The sequence below is a fragment of the Medicago sativa genome, chromosome 3, assembly GCF_051527215.1.
Source record: "Medicago sativa cultivar Bolivia chromosome 3, Bolivia_mono, whole genome shotgun sequence".
NCBI classification, from domain to species: Eukaryota; Viridiplantae; Streptophyta; class Magnoliopsida; order Fabales; family Fabaceae; genus Medicago; species Medicago sativa.
In genome coordinates this window covers 77,772,473-77,790,279 of record NC_140751.1, presented here as the reverse complement: position 1 = coordinate 77,790,279, position 17,807 = coordinate 77,772,473, and the positions used below count along the sequence as shown (strand labels likewise).

General features: G+C 33.1%; 2 protein-coding genes and 2 non-coding genes across 5 annotated transcripts; 1 reads left to right on the top strand and 3 right to left on the bottom strand.

The window, feature by feature from the left end:
- Positions 1 to 8,462, bottom strand: LOC146940462 (protein FAR1-RELATED SEQUENCE 3-like). 2 transcript variants are annotated; one of them, XR_015032019.1, is made up of 6 exons: positions 8,351 to 8,462; positions 5,890 to 7,898; positions 5,706 to 5,795; positions 5,334 to 5,585; positions 1,417 to 1,533; positions 1 to 563 (listed from the first exon to the last, which is right to left on the bottom strand). XR_015032019.1 is itself a non-coding variant. In XM_085754150.1 (6 exons), exons 2-6 carry the CDS (start codon positions 7,810 to 7,812, stop codon positions 519 to 521), a joined length of 2,325 nt encoding a protein of 774 aa, XP_085610276.1. In that variant the 5' UTR covers positions 7,813 to 7,898; positions 8,351 to 8,462; the 3' UTR covers positions 1 to 518. The 2 variants fall into 2 exon arrangements, 1 of the variants encoding a protein (XP_085610276.1); XM_085754150.1 differs by having other exon boundaries at positions 5,334 to 5,483.
- A 1,178-nt stretch (positions 8,463 to 9,640) lies between these two features.
- On the top strand, positions 9,641 to 11,517 carry LOC146940461 (UPF0481 protein At3g47200-like). The gene has a single exon (XM_085754149.1). It carries the CDS (start codon positions 9,929 to 9,931, stop codon positions 11,288 to 11,290), a length of 1,362 nt encoding a protein of 453 aa, XP_085610275.1. The 5' UTR covers positions 9,641 to 9,928; the 3' UTR covers positions 11,291 to 11,517.
- Positions 11,518 to 11,983: 466 nt separating this feature from the next.
- On the bottom strand, positions 11,984 to 12,056 carry TRNAA-AGC (transfer RNA alanine (anticodon AGC)). Its single transcript has one exon. It is a non-coding gene; the product is annotated as a tRNA-Ala (tRNA).
- A 2,358-nt stretch (positions 12,057 to 14,414) lies between these two features.
- TRNAA-AGC (transfer RNA alanine (anticodon AGC)) lies at positions 14,415 to 14,487 on the bottom strand. Its single transcript has one exon. It is a non-coding gene; the product is annotated as a tRNA-Ala (tRNA).
- Between the last annotated feature and the right edge of the window lie 3,320 nt (positions 14,488 to 17,807).

Genomic DNA, 17,807 nt, shown 5'->3' with positions numbered 1-17,807 from the left:
TTTGTCATAAATGCAATTTATATATTCATTGTGTCACCAACCATAGTTTTTTTGCTACAACTACTATTCCCCCATGTCACACTATTTGGAGGTTACTTTTCCTACCCCCCAACATCAATGCATTCAAAAAATAAATTACCAATTTTTTTGCCATCTAGATGCTTACTTCTGAGCAATTTGTGCAGTTCGGATGCATAATTCAGAAAATAAGAAGGGCTTTTTGGTCGCGAGGGCGGGGAAAGAGCGCCCACACTATTTAGTATTTACCTATATGTTATTTGATGAAAGGGGGTGGGCGTTGGACCATAAAGAAGGATGAAGGGGAAAAATCTAAAATAAAGCTGCTGCCTAGGATATAGTGTATGTGTCGGAGAACAAACTTGGAGAAAAAGAAGCTAACCACACTAAAACACTACAACTTCTAAGTTTTTTCTGCTTTTTGTACCGAGTGGTCATTGAACTTCCATTAAGAAGCAAAGCAGCCACGCCCACCTGAGTATGAATGAAAATTTGATGCTTTACTTCCTATGCCTTTTCAACAGAGGTTCTGATTGCACATCACCCTGCCAAATTTTAACATTTAAATGGACATTAATATCAACAAAGAAAATCCCCCCCCCCCCCACCCCCCCACCCCCCACATAATGACACAAATTTTCAGATAAAGTAATGTAAATTGAACTCAGACAATTAGATATGTACCAAGGCGGTCATCAATTGCAATGCATATTTTTCATAAACAACTAAACACGTTGAAACCTTTTAACACAATTATTAGACCAGCATACTGAAAACTAACTTAAACCTGATGTGATGAAGGTGGATAGTTAATACTTTATTTTTAGGAAAGCATTGGCTTGTTTGCAGTCAGAGAAATTTCACCGACACTATATATTATTTTCAAGTAGGAGTGCAAAAAATCATCAATGCAAACATAAGTTCAAGTTGAGGAGTAAACTGCCGGTGGAGTTAAAAAAGATTCAGCAAATAGCCTATGCCAAACTTATTTGGAATATTCAGAAAGCCACTATCATAATATGAGCATTGGCAAACAATTTGATCTCCAAATTTACGTACTGAAAAATTAGTTCCTAAAATTGAAGGTCACCAATCAATTCAGTCTCTCTTTCATGAATCCAATAGAAACAAAAAAAATGTTCAGTTCACACATTCAGGGCATGCTCAGTTGAAGCGTGTATCCAGTAGATTCATCAAACTTGACTGAAGTGATCAATGAAGGGGACTAAATTGATTGTCAGTCTTCAATTTCAAGAACTAAACAGTCATTTTGTAAATTTAGGTTTAAATTGCTCAAACCATACATTTTTGAGGACCAAAATAGTAATTCAGTCATTACAATAATTTTATGACCCACCCAAGAATCATGGTCAAAGAGATAACGAACAAGAAACTTACAGCATGAGATAGTTGCTCACGGATATAGGCCATTGATCGTAGCATGGCACCCAATGTATCCCTGGACACTTGAAACTTAACTTCAGACTCACCGGAAGTTGTATCCGCATCTTGAAGCTGAAACATTTACAAGAATTAATCCAACAATCAAAAAGCAGGTCAAAGTCAAGAGACAGATAATCAAATAATAACACATAATACTATACTATGTAGGGGTGGGCAAAAAGAACCATGAACCGAACCGAACCAAAAATAACCGAACCATTATAATGGTTCATGAACCGAACCGTTAATTTATTAACAGTTCTTGAACCATAACCGAACCATCTTGAACTGAACCGAACCGTTTGAACCAAACCAAACCACTTGAACTGTTTTTTTTTTTTTTTAAGGAAACCACTTGAACTCTTTGTTGGATCTTTAAAAAAAAAACAACTTATTTAAAATAGCTTATTTTAAAAAGCTTATTTTATGCAAAACACCTTATTTTAAAAACAGCTTATTTTATGAAAACAACTTATTTTAAAAAAAACAGCTTATTGAAAACAGCTTATTTGAAAAACAGTTTATTCAAAACAACTTATTTTATGCAAAATAGCTTATTTTAAAAAAAAACAACTTATTCAAAACAGCTTATTTTATGCAAAACACCTTATTTTAAAAAACAACTTATTCAAAACAAATTATTTTATGAAAACAACTTATTTTTAAAAATAAGCGGTTAGTGTTGGTTAAGTTTGAAATTGTTTGAAATATTTTCATTATATGTAGCTTTAGTACCTTGAGTAACTTACAGACATTTCATTCACTTTGTGAATATAAAATTTGGGTTGTCATGCTTAGTTATTTCCTGCACGATTATATTGCTGTAACTTTATGGCAACTTCATCTTATGATGAAGAATTATTCTCCGCCAATAAGCACTTTTGTATCCATGGGTTGATAGCTGTTTGTTGGGTATTTTCAAGTTATTTCAAAAGATTTAAGGTGACAAGATTGAGCTCATGCTCACGTGATTGGGCCAATTTAAGTGCTTCTAGTGCAAATCCTAGATTTTTATCTTCTTTTTAGACTTTCGTTTTTCAAAGGATTTTTATTTTTTAGACATTTGTTTTCGACCTGAATTAGCCTGTTAGGTCCAAGACTAACCAACACTAACTGCTTATTTTTAAAAATAAGTTGTTTTCATAAAATAAGCTGTTTTGAATAAGTTGTTTTTTAAAATAAGGTGTTTTGCATAAAATAAGCGGTTTTGAATAAGCTATTTTTAAAAAGAGATCGTAATAAATTGTTTTTCATAAAATAAGTTTTTTTGAATAAGCTGTTTTTTAAAATAAACTGTTTTGCATAAGATAAGCTGTTTTTGAAGAAATAAACTATTCTAACTTTTAATTTTAATTTGTTATTTTTTATAATAAAAGTGGTTTTATTCATTGGATAAAAAATATTTGTTTTGGTTCGGTTCGGTATGGTTAATAGGTAAGCAAATGGTTAACCAAACCATAACTTTGGTTCAGTTCGGTTAGCTCCAAACTTGAAACGGTTCGGTTCGGTTTTCCCGAACCATTTCAAAATTTCGGTTCGGTTTTTTGGGTTAACCGAACCATGCCCACCCCTAATACTATGCTACAACAAGAGATGTGAATCATAATATAATTAGTGACAAGTTATCAGCATTTGTTTTTATCTATATTTTATATTCTTTAAGGGAGGGAAGGAGCACTGGTGGTCAGTGAGAGCTAATAATGCTTGTGATTTCCAAATTGTGAATGAGAATTGTATTTTTAAGATATAAAATCAAACTGAACAACAACATCAAAAAGAAGTTATATCATATATGTGTATATATGATTGAAGAAAATGTCCAGTAACACAATAGTAGGCCACCTGGAAATAAGACAACCCGTGAATTATTAAATCAACTTTATAACTCACAAGTAAACCAAGTCCCTACATGATGCAGTCAATACTAAAAAGAATAAAACACAACAAAGTTGAATAGTAACATACATGGACTATGGAAAGGGCACAATTTTTTTACGGAACATCCCAATGATTGGGAAAAACAAATTGTTATCTGACATCAATGAATTTTCTTAAGAATCTGGCTAGTATTTGAAATGGAAATCCAAATTCACTAGACTTTTTATCAATCAGGTCACGGAACTTTCTATCCATCGCAAACCACCTAAAAAATTATAATTGTGTTTTCAATTTCCCGTGTCATAACTAATGAGAATCATTCAGAAATAAAGATGACCAAATGACACCAGTTAATGTAATACCATCTCAACTCTGGTAAGGTTCTAATTCACACTCTGATTCATGTCATCGCCCTCTGGTTTATATCATTACATATGTGAATTGGATCTAGTTGTATGATTCAGACTGAGAATCATATGATTTTGATAACTTCATTATTGAACCAAAAGTTAACATTCAACTATTTCCACAAAGAATTATCCAACAAAAGAAAAATAAAACAGCGACATTGACTAAAATTACTACTCCATGTAGCCGACAGTTTACTCAAAATATGGATTCCAAGTCAAAATTCTACCTCCCACTTGACCATGGGATACTAAGGAATTGAACACTTTACCAACTATATTTGTTTCCTACAACAACAACAACCAAGCTTTATCCCACTAAGTGGGGTCGGCTATATTTGTTTCCTATTCAAAACAAATTTGATAAAAACAATTATAGGATATTAATATCAAAAAGATAATGCTGTGTCTAGAAAGATAATAAAATTTAGGGCTAAATATTTCTAAGTCCCATCGAGACACCTCATAGTTATCAATGCAGGATTGCGGAGCGGGCACTATTTAGAGACGCGGACACTAATACTAAAAATTATATTATTAACTAAGGACTAAGAAAGTATAAAAGAATCTATTTATTATTAATCTAAATGAAGAAAAAAAATTATTAATATAAATAAAAAATATATTTAGTATTAATACCACTGGACCTAGCCCAGCCCATTGGTTTTCTTTGCATCTTTTACCCTAGTTTTCTTTCCATCTTCTACCTACTTTACGCCTCTCCCATCAGCCACACCACTGTTCATCCTTCTTTTTCACGACCGGTTGAATCACAGTTCGGATTTGCTTTCCTGCTCGTCATGAGAGATACAGATGCATATAAATCCCAATTATCTGCATCTTAATCGTTCTTCTTCACAGTTCTTCACTTCTTTCATTTCTTCTCCTTCTTCTCTTTAACAGTGAAAAAGGGAGCAGCGGCGGATTTGTCCTCGCACCGCTCCGAATTGGTCACCGCAATAGCGGCCGCTCCCACTGCATCACTCATCTGCAGCGCTCCAATGTGACTGGGAGCAGAGGCTTCATTATTTCGATGTCACGCCACTATATCGGCCGCACCAAGCACTTTTGATAACCTAGAGACACCTACTATCAGGTCACCACTATCGGGCCACCTAAATTTTAAGATGGTATCGAAGTCTATCCAAGATCCATTGGGAGTTGGCACGCTTGCTATCAGGTCACCGCTATCAAGTCACACTCCAGATGTCTAGTCCAGGGCGTGGGGAGGGTTAAGAGTCTCACATTTGATGAGATATGGCATGACAATGTGTTTATAAGCGATGGGTCTCATCACCTTACAAGCCGGTTAAGTAGAGGATGAGTTAGGCCCAACCCAAATTCCAATTAGTATATCATCTTCTTCAGCAACGTAACCAATATCAAAGACTCATCATAAAAACACACTTTATAAATTGAAATTGCAAGTACATCTTTCTTATCCCCTATAGCAACTTATTATCAACAATGTCGCTTCAAAGGAAGTTTGACCACGACGTTTAAAGATGCATTGGTCTGTGCTTTACTAGTACTAGAACAATTATACAAAAAATATTTAGGACATGTTTAGAAAATAAAATCACATACCCTGAGGTTTACTACAGCGACCTTATTTGCTGGCCTTGAGAGCTGTTCACTGATGTAGCCCATAGACTTCAGCATTGGTTCCAAAGAAACTCTTGAAAGCTGAAACTTAACCTCAGATTCTGTTGATGGAATCCTACTGTAATCTTGCAACTGCAATATGGTGCTTGAAATATGTTAAAGGATTAAATCTCCTAACTGGTTATCAAATATGATATGAGAGGGCAAAAGTAAAGTACTTTTCCAGCTGAAATGCTACAGAAGGTATCCATAAACATGCAAATAAAGCACCGAAATCAGGACCAACTATAAAGCAAACCTAAATAAAGAATATTAGAATTTACTTTTCCTTAGTTGAGGATAATATGAGCATACCTTCAGATTGATAACAGCTACTTTATTCCCTAGACTTGAGTTTTTGTTCTCCATTACCCATGTCATTGATTTTAGGCATGGAAGAACCACCTATATGAAAGATATCAAGGATCAAATCAATTCCATGGAATCATATTCCATTAAACAATAGAAACAGAAGGAAAAAGGATCTTTTTCCATATACCATGTTTCCAGATGGACCATCATCTCTATGAACAGACACTGGGGCCATTCGTGGCAAATTTATGTCAGCAGCTGATTGAACCGAACCACCAGAATCATTAAGATTAAACCTCCTTGTTTCATCTTGTCGGGGCCACAAAAGAGGAGTTATATCCAAAGTTGAACTGGTGGTAGTTTTCTTGTCATTTTTAGTCCCACTGACTTGACTATTTGGAGGTTTGGCTTTGGCAACACTTCTTTTCATCGCAGCAACCTTCTTTTCACCTTCTTTAAAACCAGTCATAGCAGTATTATAAGTTTCCATAGTTACCGCCCCATCTTCGGCATATCTGATGGCTTCCCGACATAGATTACTGTACCTCGATGTCAGAGACTTCTGTCCATGTGATTCACCAGTACGTTCATCTGATCCGGCACTACTTTTTGCATTTGTTGTCCACCGTTTTAAGATGTAATGAGATGGTAATGTAAGTACATTTGTCATAGTGAAAACAGTTAAAATGTGCCTGCAAAGAATGCCTGAATGCTCAAACATGTGGCAACTACAGTTAGCTCTCAATTCAGCATGGTTAAATGCGACAGTGTATGCCTTGTCGACATCCTCAAACTTTGCAACCTTGAATGTGCTATTTACATCATCTCCTTCAATTATATTTGCAGTATAAACAAAAGTTTCAACTAGCTCTTCCTGAAACTTCAAAAATATTTTTCTTGTATAAAGGTTAGCAGCCTGTTTCTCCATTGGTGAAGGTGTCTTCAAAACTGGTGTTGTGCAAATAGTTTCAAAGTCTGCTTCTATTTCCTTTTCTATCCAGCTCTCTAAGGCTCTTTCATACTGCCTAAAGAACAATGGCAATGTCAACTCTTGGTCGACATAACCATCAAAAAAAGAACCACCAAATCCCTGATTAGGAGATATTGCAGCAAAAAATGAATCACGGAAGTATGCTGGAACCCATTGAGCACGAGCATTATACAGAGACTGAAGCCAATCATTTCTCCTAAGTTTGTATTTATCAAGGATAGAATTCCAAGATGACTCAAACTCCTCAATAGTTTCCGTCAGGTTAATACAAGTATAAAGTTCACCCTGAAATTTTGGATGTTCTAGACATACATGGGCCAACTTTTCCTGGCCTTCTCTCAAGACATCCCACTTGTTAATACAGTGGCGAGCTTGTGGGAAAACTTGTGAAACTGCCACCTGTATGGCTGTGTCTTGATCAGTAATTATGGAGACAGGCTGTCGATCATTCATTGCTGTGAGAAATGTCTTAAAAAGCCAAAAAAAAGACGCTTCGGAGTCATCTAAAAGGAGTGCACAACCAAACAAAACCGCCTGACCATGATTGTTTACACCAGTAAAAGGAGCAAATGGCACTTTAAATTGGTTAACTCGACATGTGGTGTCCAGATGAACTGCATCACCAAAATGACTGTAAGCTGTCCTGGATCGGGCATCTGCCCAAAAGACATTAGACATATGGTTGTCTTCATCCAGTTGTATAGCATAGAAGAACCCAGGGTTCTCACCCTGCATTTTCTTAAAATATTCCAGCAGATTATGGGCATCCTTCCCTAATGTCCTGTTTTGAAAAGGTGGCCGAACAGAAATATTCATAAATTTGTCATTTTTAACAGGGTGGCTTGGTTCAGCGGCAGCGGTAGCATGAATATTCAACACCGCACAAGTATTCTGATTAGAATTGTGATTCCCATCGACGGATACATACGTGACACCACTTGGAACAAGTCCAACTCCCTGATAAGTTTCAGGCATAGTCCTTCCAACACTGGAAAAATGCTTACGTGGTTGCAGGTTTTGTGCATTATGAATGTCACTGTCACTAGGTTCTGCATACCCATCATCTGACTGAGCTTGATGATCACTTTCTTCTTCAACATTTATCACATGAACATCCATTTGAAACAATTTACAAGGCTATGCTACTCCGTTTCTAATTCATGGATTAATGTACCAACCACGGGCACGGACTGTATATTGTATCCCTATAAAACAGAAAGTAGGTGCAATCTAAGTTACCTGAGCTCCAATAGCAAATTCAAAATTGCAAATGCAATACATAAAGTTAAAAAATGATACCCATAGACTGCTCAAAACCTCACTATTTAACATATACAAACACAATTTAATGTTAGTTTATCTTTTGGTATAAAAATAGCTTATGCAAGTTTATACATAAGCGCTTATCATGATAGCTTATCAAACAGGCCTATTTTGTTCCTATGAGCTTATAAGCCCTAAAGCTACAAGCTCGAAAACTGACATTGTCAAACAGAGCCTAAATAACAATCCATAAGTTGTCTACAATAACAATGAAAAAACTAAACTTTATATAAAAATCAACAAAGCCCCAAATTAATAACAATCAACAGAATTAATTGACGAAACGGTTTTGCAGAAATTAAATTGAAATGAAGAATTAAGAACTCTAACTTACAGAAATTATTACAAGGTGACAAAAGGACGGTGCTTTGGAGGTGGTTAGGGTTTCGCGACCACCGGAGAGTTGCAGAGAGAGAGGAGAAGAAGAAGAAGAGGAGAGAGAATGTGAGTGCGTGTCACAGATTCAACGTGACATAAGTACACACGCGTGTTGTGTACCGTTTGATTTAGATCCAACGGTTCAAGATGACTTGGATGAAACTGCTTTTTCTTTTAAGAAAGTGGGATCTGAATAAAGCTGTGGTTTTTGTGGTGGGATTTGTCAAGTGCATCACCAATGTTGTGGGTCAAACATTTTGCAGGTGTTTTTTGTATTCTTTCTAATTTTTAATTAAAAAATATGATTTTTTTCATATTTATTAAATAATGTAACAATATACTATGACATGTGTAAAATAATTTTATGTGTATAGAATTCAACTCTTAATCAGATTTTTTTTTTCTTTTCAAAGAGATTAGGGTATGTTTGATTTGAGTTTATGAAAAAGAGTTTATGCAAATAATTAAACTTTTATGTTAATTCATAAAATCTTACTAACGAAAATTGTATATTTATAAGTTGTTTATTCATAAACTACCTTAACAAACTTATAAATAATACATTAATACTTATTTATTTGCATAAGTTGTAGTTTTACGGTTTTTAATTCAATTTTTGTAGTTTAATTCTTTTTAATATAGTTTAAACTTTAAACATTGTCAAAAGAATATAAATACAAATTTTTTTGAGGATAAATATAGGTTTTTGAAATCTAGAAAATTATATTAAAAAATAAAATAATTATATTTACTCATTTACTCAAATATATCAAACCATGGTAAATTTCCTTTTCTACTTCTTACATCTTTCACTCACTTTATCTATGTTAGGTATAAATTTGTCTTTTTATTTGTGGTGTTCAAGGTTCTAACCCCGAACTTTGCATATATTATGCATTGTCGTTACTAACTGACCTAAGCTCACGGGGACAGGTATAAATTTGTCTGATGAGTCACCGTTAAATTGCAAAGAGTATTGATATATGTACAACCATTTGCGACAACTTTAATGACAACTTTCATTTTCTCTCTTCTTATTGGTCCAAAACAGTAGAGAGAGAAAAAGAAAGAGAGAGAATAAGAATATAATGTGAATATGAGAGAGAAATTTATCAAAAAATTGTAATAAAGTGGTTGTACAAGTATCATTTCTCAATTGCAAAATATACTTGGGGTAACTTTTACAAAATCACAGTGGTTGTAGTTTCGACAATTCTAGTGTGATATCAAACCAGCAATTAGTTTGACGTAGCTCTTAAGCTAAGAAAAAGGAGACTTTTTGGAATTGACTTGAAACGTAACCAAGTATTTTCCTCACAAAGAGTGAAGCTGAGTATGTTATCTATGATAGTTATCTCTTCCTTTTGCTCCTTCTTTCTCTTCCTTTGCTGAGAGTCAAACTCATACTTCATCCTTTGTTGTTGCTTTTCCAGCAACACTGTTCTTCACTCAGGTACTTCTATATTTCCTTACTTTACTATCCTTGTATATAGTCTTGTTGTACTACTAGTTTAGTAGCAATTTCAAAAGGGTAATGAAGGAAATGGAGTTACAACAAAATGGTTTCATTCAAAGTGAAAATGAAAATAGAGAGTTGATAATTCACATGGAAAACATGTTACAAAGTGTTGAACTTCCCTTAGTTTCACGTTGTTGTATATACAAAGTACCTCAAAAAATTCGAAAACTCAACCAAGAAGCCTATACACCAACCATTGTTTCCATTGGTCCATTTCACTATGGAGACAAGAGGTTAGTATCAATGGAAGATCTCAAACTGAGGTACCTCAAGAGTTTTTTCTTAGAAAGGACTCATAAGGGGTTAGGAGATTGCATCGGTTACATCAAAAAATCAGAAGAAATCATTAGATCTTGTTACTCAGAAGCCATTGAACAAATTAGTGATGATTTTGTTAAGATTATTTTAACCGATGCGTGTTTTATAATTGAGTATTTTCTTCGGTCGCTTGAGTGGCCACAAGAAGATCCTTTGTTATCCAAACCATGGTTGAGGTGTGATGTGAAGCTTGATCTCATATTACTTGAAAATCAGCTTCCTTGGTTTGTTCTTGAAGATTTGTTCAACCTAACAGAACCTAGTTGCATCGATGGCAAGGTTTCTTCGTTTTTCGATGTTGCTTTTCATTATTTTAAGGTTCATTTCCTGCAGAGTATATTGCCGAATGAAACAAATAACAAGAACTTCACTATCCATTATTTTCATGAGCGCTATCAACAATATATAATGAAACCTGATCAAGTTAGTATGCAATTACATAATCTCACTGATCTGTTAAGAGTATTTTACTTGCCACCTTATATGTTACCAAAGAGGGAAAAACAAACAGTGAAGCATTTGTTTAGTGCAAGCCAGTTGGTAGAAGCAGGTGTAAAACTCCATGTTGGTCAAGATTACCAAAGTGCACTTGAGTTAAAATTTGCAAAGGGCGCGCTTACGATACCAAGATTCGAAGTTTGTCACTGGACTGAGACGCTTTTAAGGAATGTGGTTGCGTTCGAGCAATGTCATTATCCGTTTCAGACTTATATAACTGATTATACAATCCTGTTGGATTTCTTGATTGATACAAGTCAAGATGTTGATAAACTTGTTGAGAAGGGAATAATGATTAACACATTGGGTGATAGCACTGCAGTTGCTAAAATGATTAACAATCTTTGCCTTAATGTTGTTCAGGAAAATATCAATGGCAGTTATATTTCGCTATGCAGAAAATTGAATTGCTTCTATGAGGACCCTTCTCATAAATATAAGGCAATCTTCATACATGACTACTTCAGCACTCCTTGGAAAATAACATCTTTTGTAGCTGCAATTGTGCTATTATTGCTTACTCTAATTCAAGCTACATGTTCTATTATCTCATTATTTTAGGTTGAACTATTGTACTAATCATTCTTCAATGATGTTATCATCTTTAGTTTTCGATTTAATGTTCTACATGCATTGAATACAAGTGTCAAGGTTCTTGTACTCATTAGTCCATTTATTTTAGATTTTGAGATGTCTCAAACCAGATCAGAATACAGTTGATGTAGTTTTTGAACCTAATGCAACTATTGATGTTAAATGCATAAAATTCAATTCTGCTATTGCCACAATAGACACAGTAGTTCAATATTGTAAGTCTCTTATTCAAAAATACAATGAAATTTTGCTTTCTGCTTGCAGACTGGAAGATACGGTTATGATTTATCAAACCTGCCTTAACCAACGTCTTAGGAGTTAGATAGGAACTTCATCCTACTTTAATTAATAGATCTAATGCATCTGTTGTTAAATGCATTAATTTCAATTCTGCTCTTGCAACAACAATTTAAGATTCTAAGTCACTTATGCACCGGTTTGAGAAAGTGCTTGTACAAAATTTGTAAGTAGGCTCCACAATGATAAGGCTCAAAATTTGGTTGAATTGGCAAAAAAGTTTGGAACTAGAACTCGGTAGGAGAATGGTTATAGGTTAATGCAATCTGTTGTTTAACTTAAAAATGGCAGAAAATGGAGAGAGGAATGAATGTAAGGGAAAAAAGCCAAATAAATTTGTAAAAAAGATTTTGGAGAAGAAATTGGAGATGCGGGGTATCGATCCCCGTACCTCTCGCATGCTAAGCGAGCGCTCTACCATCTGAGCTACATCCCCACATGGGAGCAGCAGATTGAGAATATTAAAAATAGCAGTTTTAATAATATAGGTGATTTTTACATTCTATGGGACTCCTTGACAAAATTTGAAAGGAGCAGCCACAGTTATACAACTTATACTTATCTTCAACGTTCTCTTATAAATGAACCTTACAAAATCATCACTAGTTTGTTCAATGGCTTCTAAAGTTCTAAGTAACAAGATCTAATGATTTCTTCTGATTTTTTTATGTAACCAATGCAATCTCTTAACCCCTTATGAGTCCTTTCTAAGAAAAAACTCTTGAGGTACCTCAATTTGAGATCTTCCATTGATTCTAACCTTTTGTCTCCATAGTGAAATGAACCAATGGAAACAATGGTTGATGTATAGGCTTCTTGGTTTAGTTTTTGGATTTTTTGAGGTACTTTGTATATACAACAGCGTGAAACTAAGGGAAGTTCAACACTCTAACATGTTTTCCATGTGAATTATCAACTCTCTATTTTCATTTTCACTTTGAATGAAACCATTTTGTTGTAACTCCATTTCCTTCATTACCCTTTTGTAATTACTACAAAACTAGCAAGTGTACAAGACTATACAAGTATAGTAATGTAAGGAAATATAGAAGTACCTGAGCATGATCCAGGAAAGCTTATAACAAGATATTCTGTTAAGTCCGAGGATGTCCTAAACACCTCGGAAATATACGGTTCATTTGCTGAGTTGTGAGCTTTGAAAGACAAACTACATGTTTTTTTTGTAACCTCTTCATTTAATCCTATGTTTTCTCCAACTAACCCTCCACCCATGTTTCTATATTTGGTTTGTGTTTGTTTCATTGGTTTGTTATGATCATCTTCTAAGTGGAGGAATGAAATGGAAATTATTAAGTTAACGAAGTCTTAACTTTATTGCAGTTTCATAGAAGCTTGGTTGTACTAGTTTGATTGATTGATTAATTAGTACGTAATTTCTATGAAATTGGAATGAATTAATGGTAAATTACTTGGTTGTTGACGTTGATGACTGACTCAAAGTCTTCTAAGTGGGCTCCATAGTTATGTTTTCCCTCCCATCAAACCATCTCTTTTTCAAATTGTAACTTGTAACTTATATTGTTAGTTATTTATCAATCAAAACAAAAATATTTAATGCGCGATAAATAAAGTGGTACCAATGAAATTTGGTTGGTTACATACTCATATTCAATTAATAAATAACTTGAGACAGTTTGGTGTGTCAGACACTTCGGTGTGGAAATTTGAAAAGAGTGGTTGTTATTTAGTTAGGAGTGTCTGTCGAGTGTGCGTCGATAACTTCAGAGATATAACTCTCAACTGAAAATGCAGGACAATTGGAATTGTATTTGGAAACTCAAAAGTCCCATCAAAGGTTAAGAACTTAGTTTGGAGGTTGTGTCGAGGTTGCTTCCCTACACATTCTTCCTGCAAATAGAGGAATCACGTGCCCTATGGAATGTGTCATCTGCAGTTAAGAAAACGAGAATGCTATGCACACAATGCTGACATGTCCCTGAGCTGTGTAGGTTTGGTCTGTTGTGCATTTGTGGGACTCCAGCGAGCAAACTGCATGTCAGTTTAACAACATGGCGGACACAATTTTCTGTCTGCTACAACACCTTCAGAGCACGCAAGCCGAGCGTTTCGCCGTTATCTTCTGGAGTATTTGGAAAAGAAGAAATATAAGGCCTTGGAGGACTGGAAGATGGTACAAGCAATGCGTGAAAACACGCAGCAACAACAAGCTGGGACAAGCACTGGTAGTAGTATTCAATGGACAAAACCCGCTCTAGAAAGAATGAAATGCAACATAGATGCTTCTTTCTCATCATATCTCAATAAGGTGGGAATTGGTTTGTGTATCCGTGTTTTGAATGGATGTTTTGTGCTCACATAGACCAATTCCAGTTTGAATATACATTGACAGTTTTGCATTCATCATTTTCGGTGTTAATGAGTATCCGCTTAGACAATGACAGTGAAAGTTTTGCATTATTCGTTCCATTATAGAAAGCGATACCTTGCTACAAGAAATGAAGATTTGACATATAGTTCATATATTTTTCATCATCTATTATTTGCAATAGTTCTGATCGTTCTCATAATTCACCAGTCCATTTAGATTTTGAGATGTCTCAAAGACTCAAACTGGATCAGAACACAATTGATGTAGTTATTGAATCTAATGCAAATGTTGAATTGGCAAAAATGTTTGGAACTAGAATTTGGTAGGAGAATGGTTATTTGTTAATGCAATCTGCTGTTTAACTTTGAAATGCCAGAAAATGGAGAGAGGAAAAGTAATGGGAAAAAAATAAGAGAAAGTTGGAGATAAAAAATAAGAGAAAGTTGGAGATGCGGGGTATCGATCCCCGTACCTCTCGCATGCTAAGCGAGCGCTCTACCATCTGAGCTACATCCCCACATGTTTATAATTGGTTGTGAATATTAAAAATAGGAGCTTTAATAATATAGGTGATTTTTACATTCTCTGAGACTCCTCGTACAACATTTGAAGAGAGCAGTCATTGTTATACTTATCTTTATACATTCAAACTCTTCTATATAAAATAATATTATGATAATAATATATTAAACATATATATTTTTTTAAATAGTAGTCTAGAAGAAATCTAGCCAAAAAATGCTGATATGACACCCAATTTCAAGAATCATTTAATTTTCTGACAAAAAAAAATCAAATTCAAATTTGATATTGAATCAATTAAATAATTTTTAATTTAAAAATATCTAAATGAGTAATTAAATATAAAAAATAGAAATAATGTGAAATTTATTAGATATTTGTATAATTGTCCTCCTGAACTTAGCTCAGTTGGTTGTTAGGGACAAGCATAATATATGCAAGGTCCGGGGTTCGAACCCCGGACACCACAAAAAAAAGATATTTGCATAGTATATGAATGTAAATTATTCTTTTTGTTGATATGAAATGTCCTAAAAAATTAGCTCAGTTGGTTGTTAGGGACAAACATAATATATGCAAGGTCCGGGGAAACCCCGGACACCACAAAAAAAAGATATTTGCATAATATATGAATGTAAATTATTCTTTTTGTTGATATGAAATGTCCTAAAAATTAAACAACTTAAATCTATATATCTTTGAATTTGAAACTTGCTTCATTCTAATACTTGGATTGTGCCTATGTGGCACATCTAGAAAAGCTTAAAAAAACTTCTCATTCATTATCACTAGGTATATAACCCGTGCGTTGCACAGGTTTGATTAAAATATTTAATTTTTTATTGAAAATAACAATTTTAATAGTGTTTTGAAATATTTCTTGATTTTAAAAAATATAAATTTTTGTCTTGGTCGAACCAATATAGAATATATTTAATTGTATATAGAAATCAAAAAGTGGAATTGCACAACCTGGTTCTATTTAGGTCTTCATAATGAACTGAGTTCCTATATACACCTTTTTGAGATAGAAGATATGTTATTTGACATAATCTTTATGATTTTTTTTAAATATTCTCCGTAATTTATTCTTCAATGGTGCTCATTAGTTCTGGATCACTATTAGAAGATAGGATATATGATATGATCTTCTCGTTAGATGTAAGAACAGAAAAATGATAATTTTTTAGAAGATAATAAAAAGTAATGTTATAAAAAAAAACAAAGTGGAACATAAAAGGAAATATGTTAGAGCCTGTTTGAAACACTGCCCAAAAACTCTTTTAGTTTTTAAAAATTTAAAAATTAAAAATTTGTTTGCTAAACTATTTTTAAAATTACAGTTTTGAAATCATATTTTTATATATTGGGTTAAATAGGTTTTTAGTCATTAAATACATTCAATTTTTCTCTCAAAAAAAAATACATTCATTTTTCATTTTAATCATTCTAAAATTTTCCTTTGACTTTTAGTCCATATGGAAATTTGAATTGCCACTTTTGGTCTCTATTTTTAAGTCAAATCATGTGTATTCTTTGTATTTTTCAATGAAATTGTACATAAATGTGTAGAATATCGTAAAAATCTCTCAAAAAATTTAATTGTGGTTGAAAATTCATATTTAATTCATATTTTGATAAAAAAAATCATATTTAATTCACTTTGTGTTGGGTTCATGGTTAATAAAAATTAATGCTTTTAAAAAATAACTAATTTTTTTATTTAGAAAATACTTGTAAAATATACGAAATTTATTTCTATTTACTCACTAATATAAATAACTTAATATTCAATAAATAAAACACAACTTATACACTATTTAAATCATTATTCATTGATATTAACCAAAAAATGATCCTGGAAGAGCAACATCGACTAAATGCCCTGCCCAAGATAAGGTACTAACTCGAAATAGTTTTTATAAATGATGATGATTAAGACAGAATTCAACATTTTTAAACCACAAAATGCTCGGTTTTCATTTTGGTTGTAGCTGTAAAAACCTGCTAGCTAGCAAGGATATGACATAAAGAAATAATAGAAAAAGAACTCCAGCATAAAGATCTTCATTAAAATGATATAACCACTAAATCTAAAAAATAAAATTATCACAATTAAAATTTTGTATTTAAAATTCATGGTTTGAGTAGAACCAAAACTTATCTTATGATGTGTTTCTTCATCAATAATATGTTATTGCTTTAGTCATGGTACTTGTGTCCTCTTGCCGTTTGCTACCTCTAGACATTCTCCATTAAATTAAGGTAATTGAAAGGGTGAAACTAAACACTAATTAGTGAATTAAATTGGATAGCCGAAAGTTTAAAAATAAATTATAAATTGAGAATCAATTAAATGATAGGAACTGATAAATTTTATATTGAAATAAATTATAATTATTAAAAAAGAAGTATATTAGTGTATTATTATAATTTACGTGGTAATTTTGTTTTTACGAAGAAAATAATGTTGAAGTCTTCTTTCTCAATGAATTGTCATAAAGTTATTGCAAGATAAAAACTAAAAAGTGTGAGTGAATAGAGAACAAATATATGTTCATAGAAAATGTAACTCTGCTTGTACCACACAAAAAAAATTGTAAGTGTCAAATTATATATGATACAAAAAGTTTTTTTTATAGAGGATATAATATAAAAAGTTGAGTAACTTTATTGTTGCAAGGCATTTATTGATTAAAAAATCAAGAAAAAGAGAGAGTGGAAATAAGAGTGGGAAAGAAGTTTTTCTAGAGTGACACAAAACTCCACAATTCAACCATTTCTTCCTACTCCATTTTTCCTAATTTCATATGACACTCCTTTTGTTGGGATGGAGGGTAAGATAAAAAGTTCGCAATCCAAACTTAAGGTTAACTCAAGCATAGTTTAGAGCATGTGTCAATTTAACTCTTCAATAATTCTTCTAAAAAGCAAATTATATCAATAAAACATAGACTAATAAACATTATATATAAAAAAAAAATAGAAGTTGAAATATTTGACAAATCTATATGATGTAGTAAATTGAGTCTCCATGACCTGCCAAAAAAACCAATAAATAGTCAAAACATATGTGAAGAATAGGAAAGAGAAACAAAAACTATCATACAAAATTGAAGAGTATCATTCAACAATTATTTGGAAAAGATGATGATCCAAAACTCCACAATTCAGCCCTTTCTTCCTGCTCCATTTTTCCTAATTTCATATGATGCTCCTTTTGTTGGGATGGAGGGTAAGATAAAAAGTTCACAAAATCTCACCACATATTTATACACACAATGATCATGAATATGAATAGAAAAAAAACAATGA

Excerpts from the sequence above, each read along its gene's own strand:
- LOC146940462 (XM_085754150.1), bottom strand. The coding sequence starts at position 7,812 with ATGGATGTTCATGTGATAAATGTTGAAGAAGAAAGTGATCATCAAGCT. Across the intron at positions 1,534-5,333 it reads TCGCTGTAGTAAACCTCAGG|CTTCAAGATGCGGATACAAC; the intron begins GTATGTGATTTT and ends TAAATGTTTCAG. Across the intron at positions 564-1,416 it reads GTGAGCAACTATCTCATGCT|GGTGATGTGCAATCAGAACC; the intron begins GTAAGTTTCTTG and ends AAAATTTGGCAG.
- LOC146940461 (XM_085754149.1), top strand. The coding sequence starts at position 9,929 with ATGAAGGAAATGGAGTTACAACAAAATGGTTTCATTCAAAGTGAAAAT.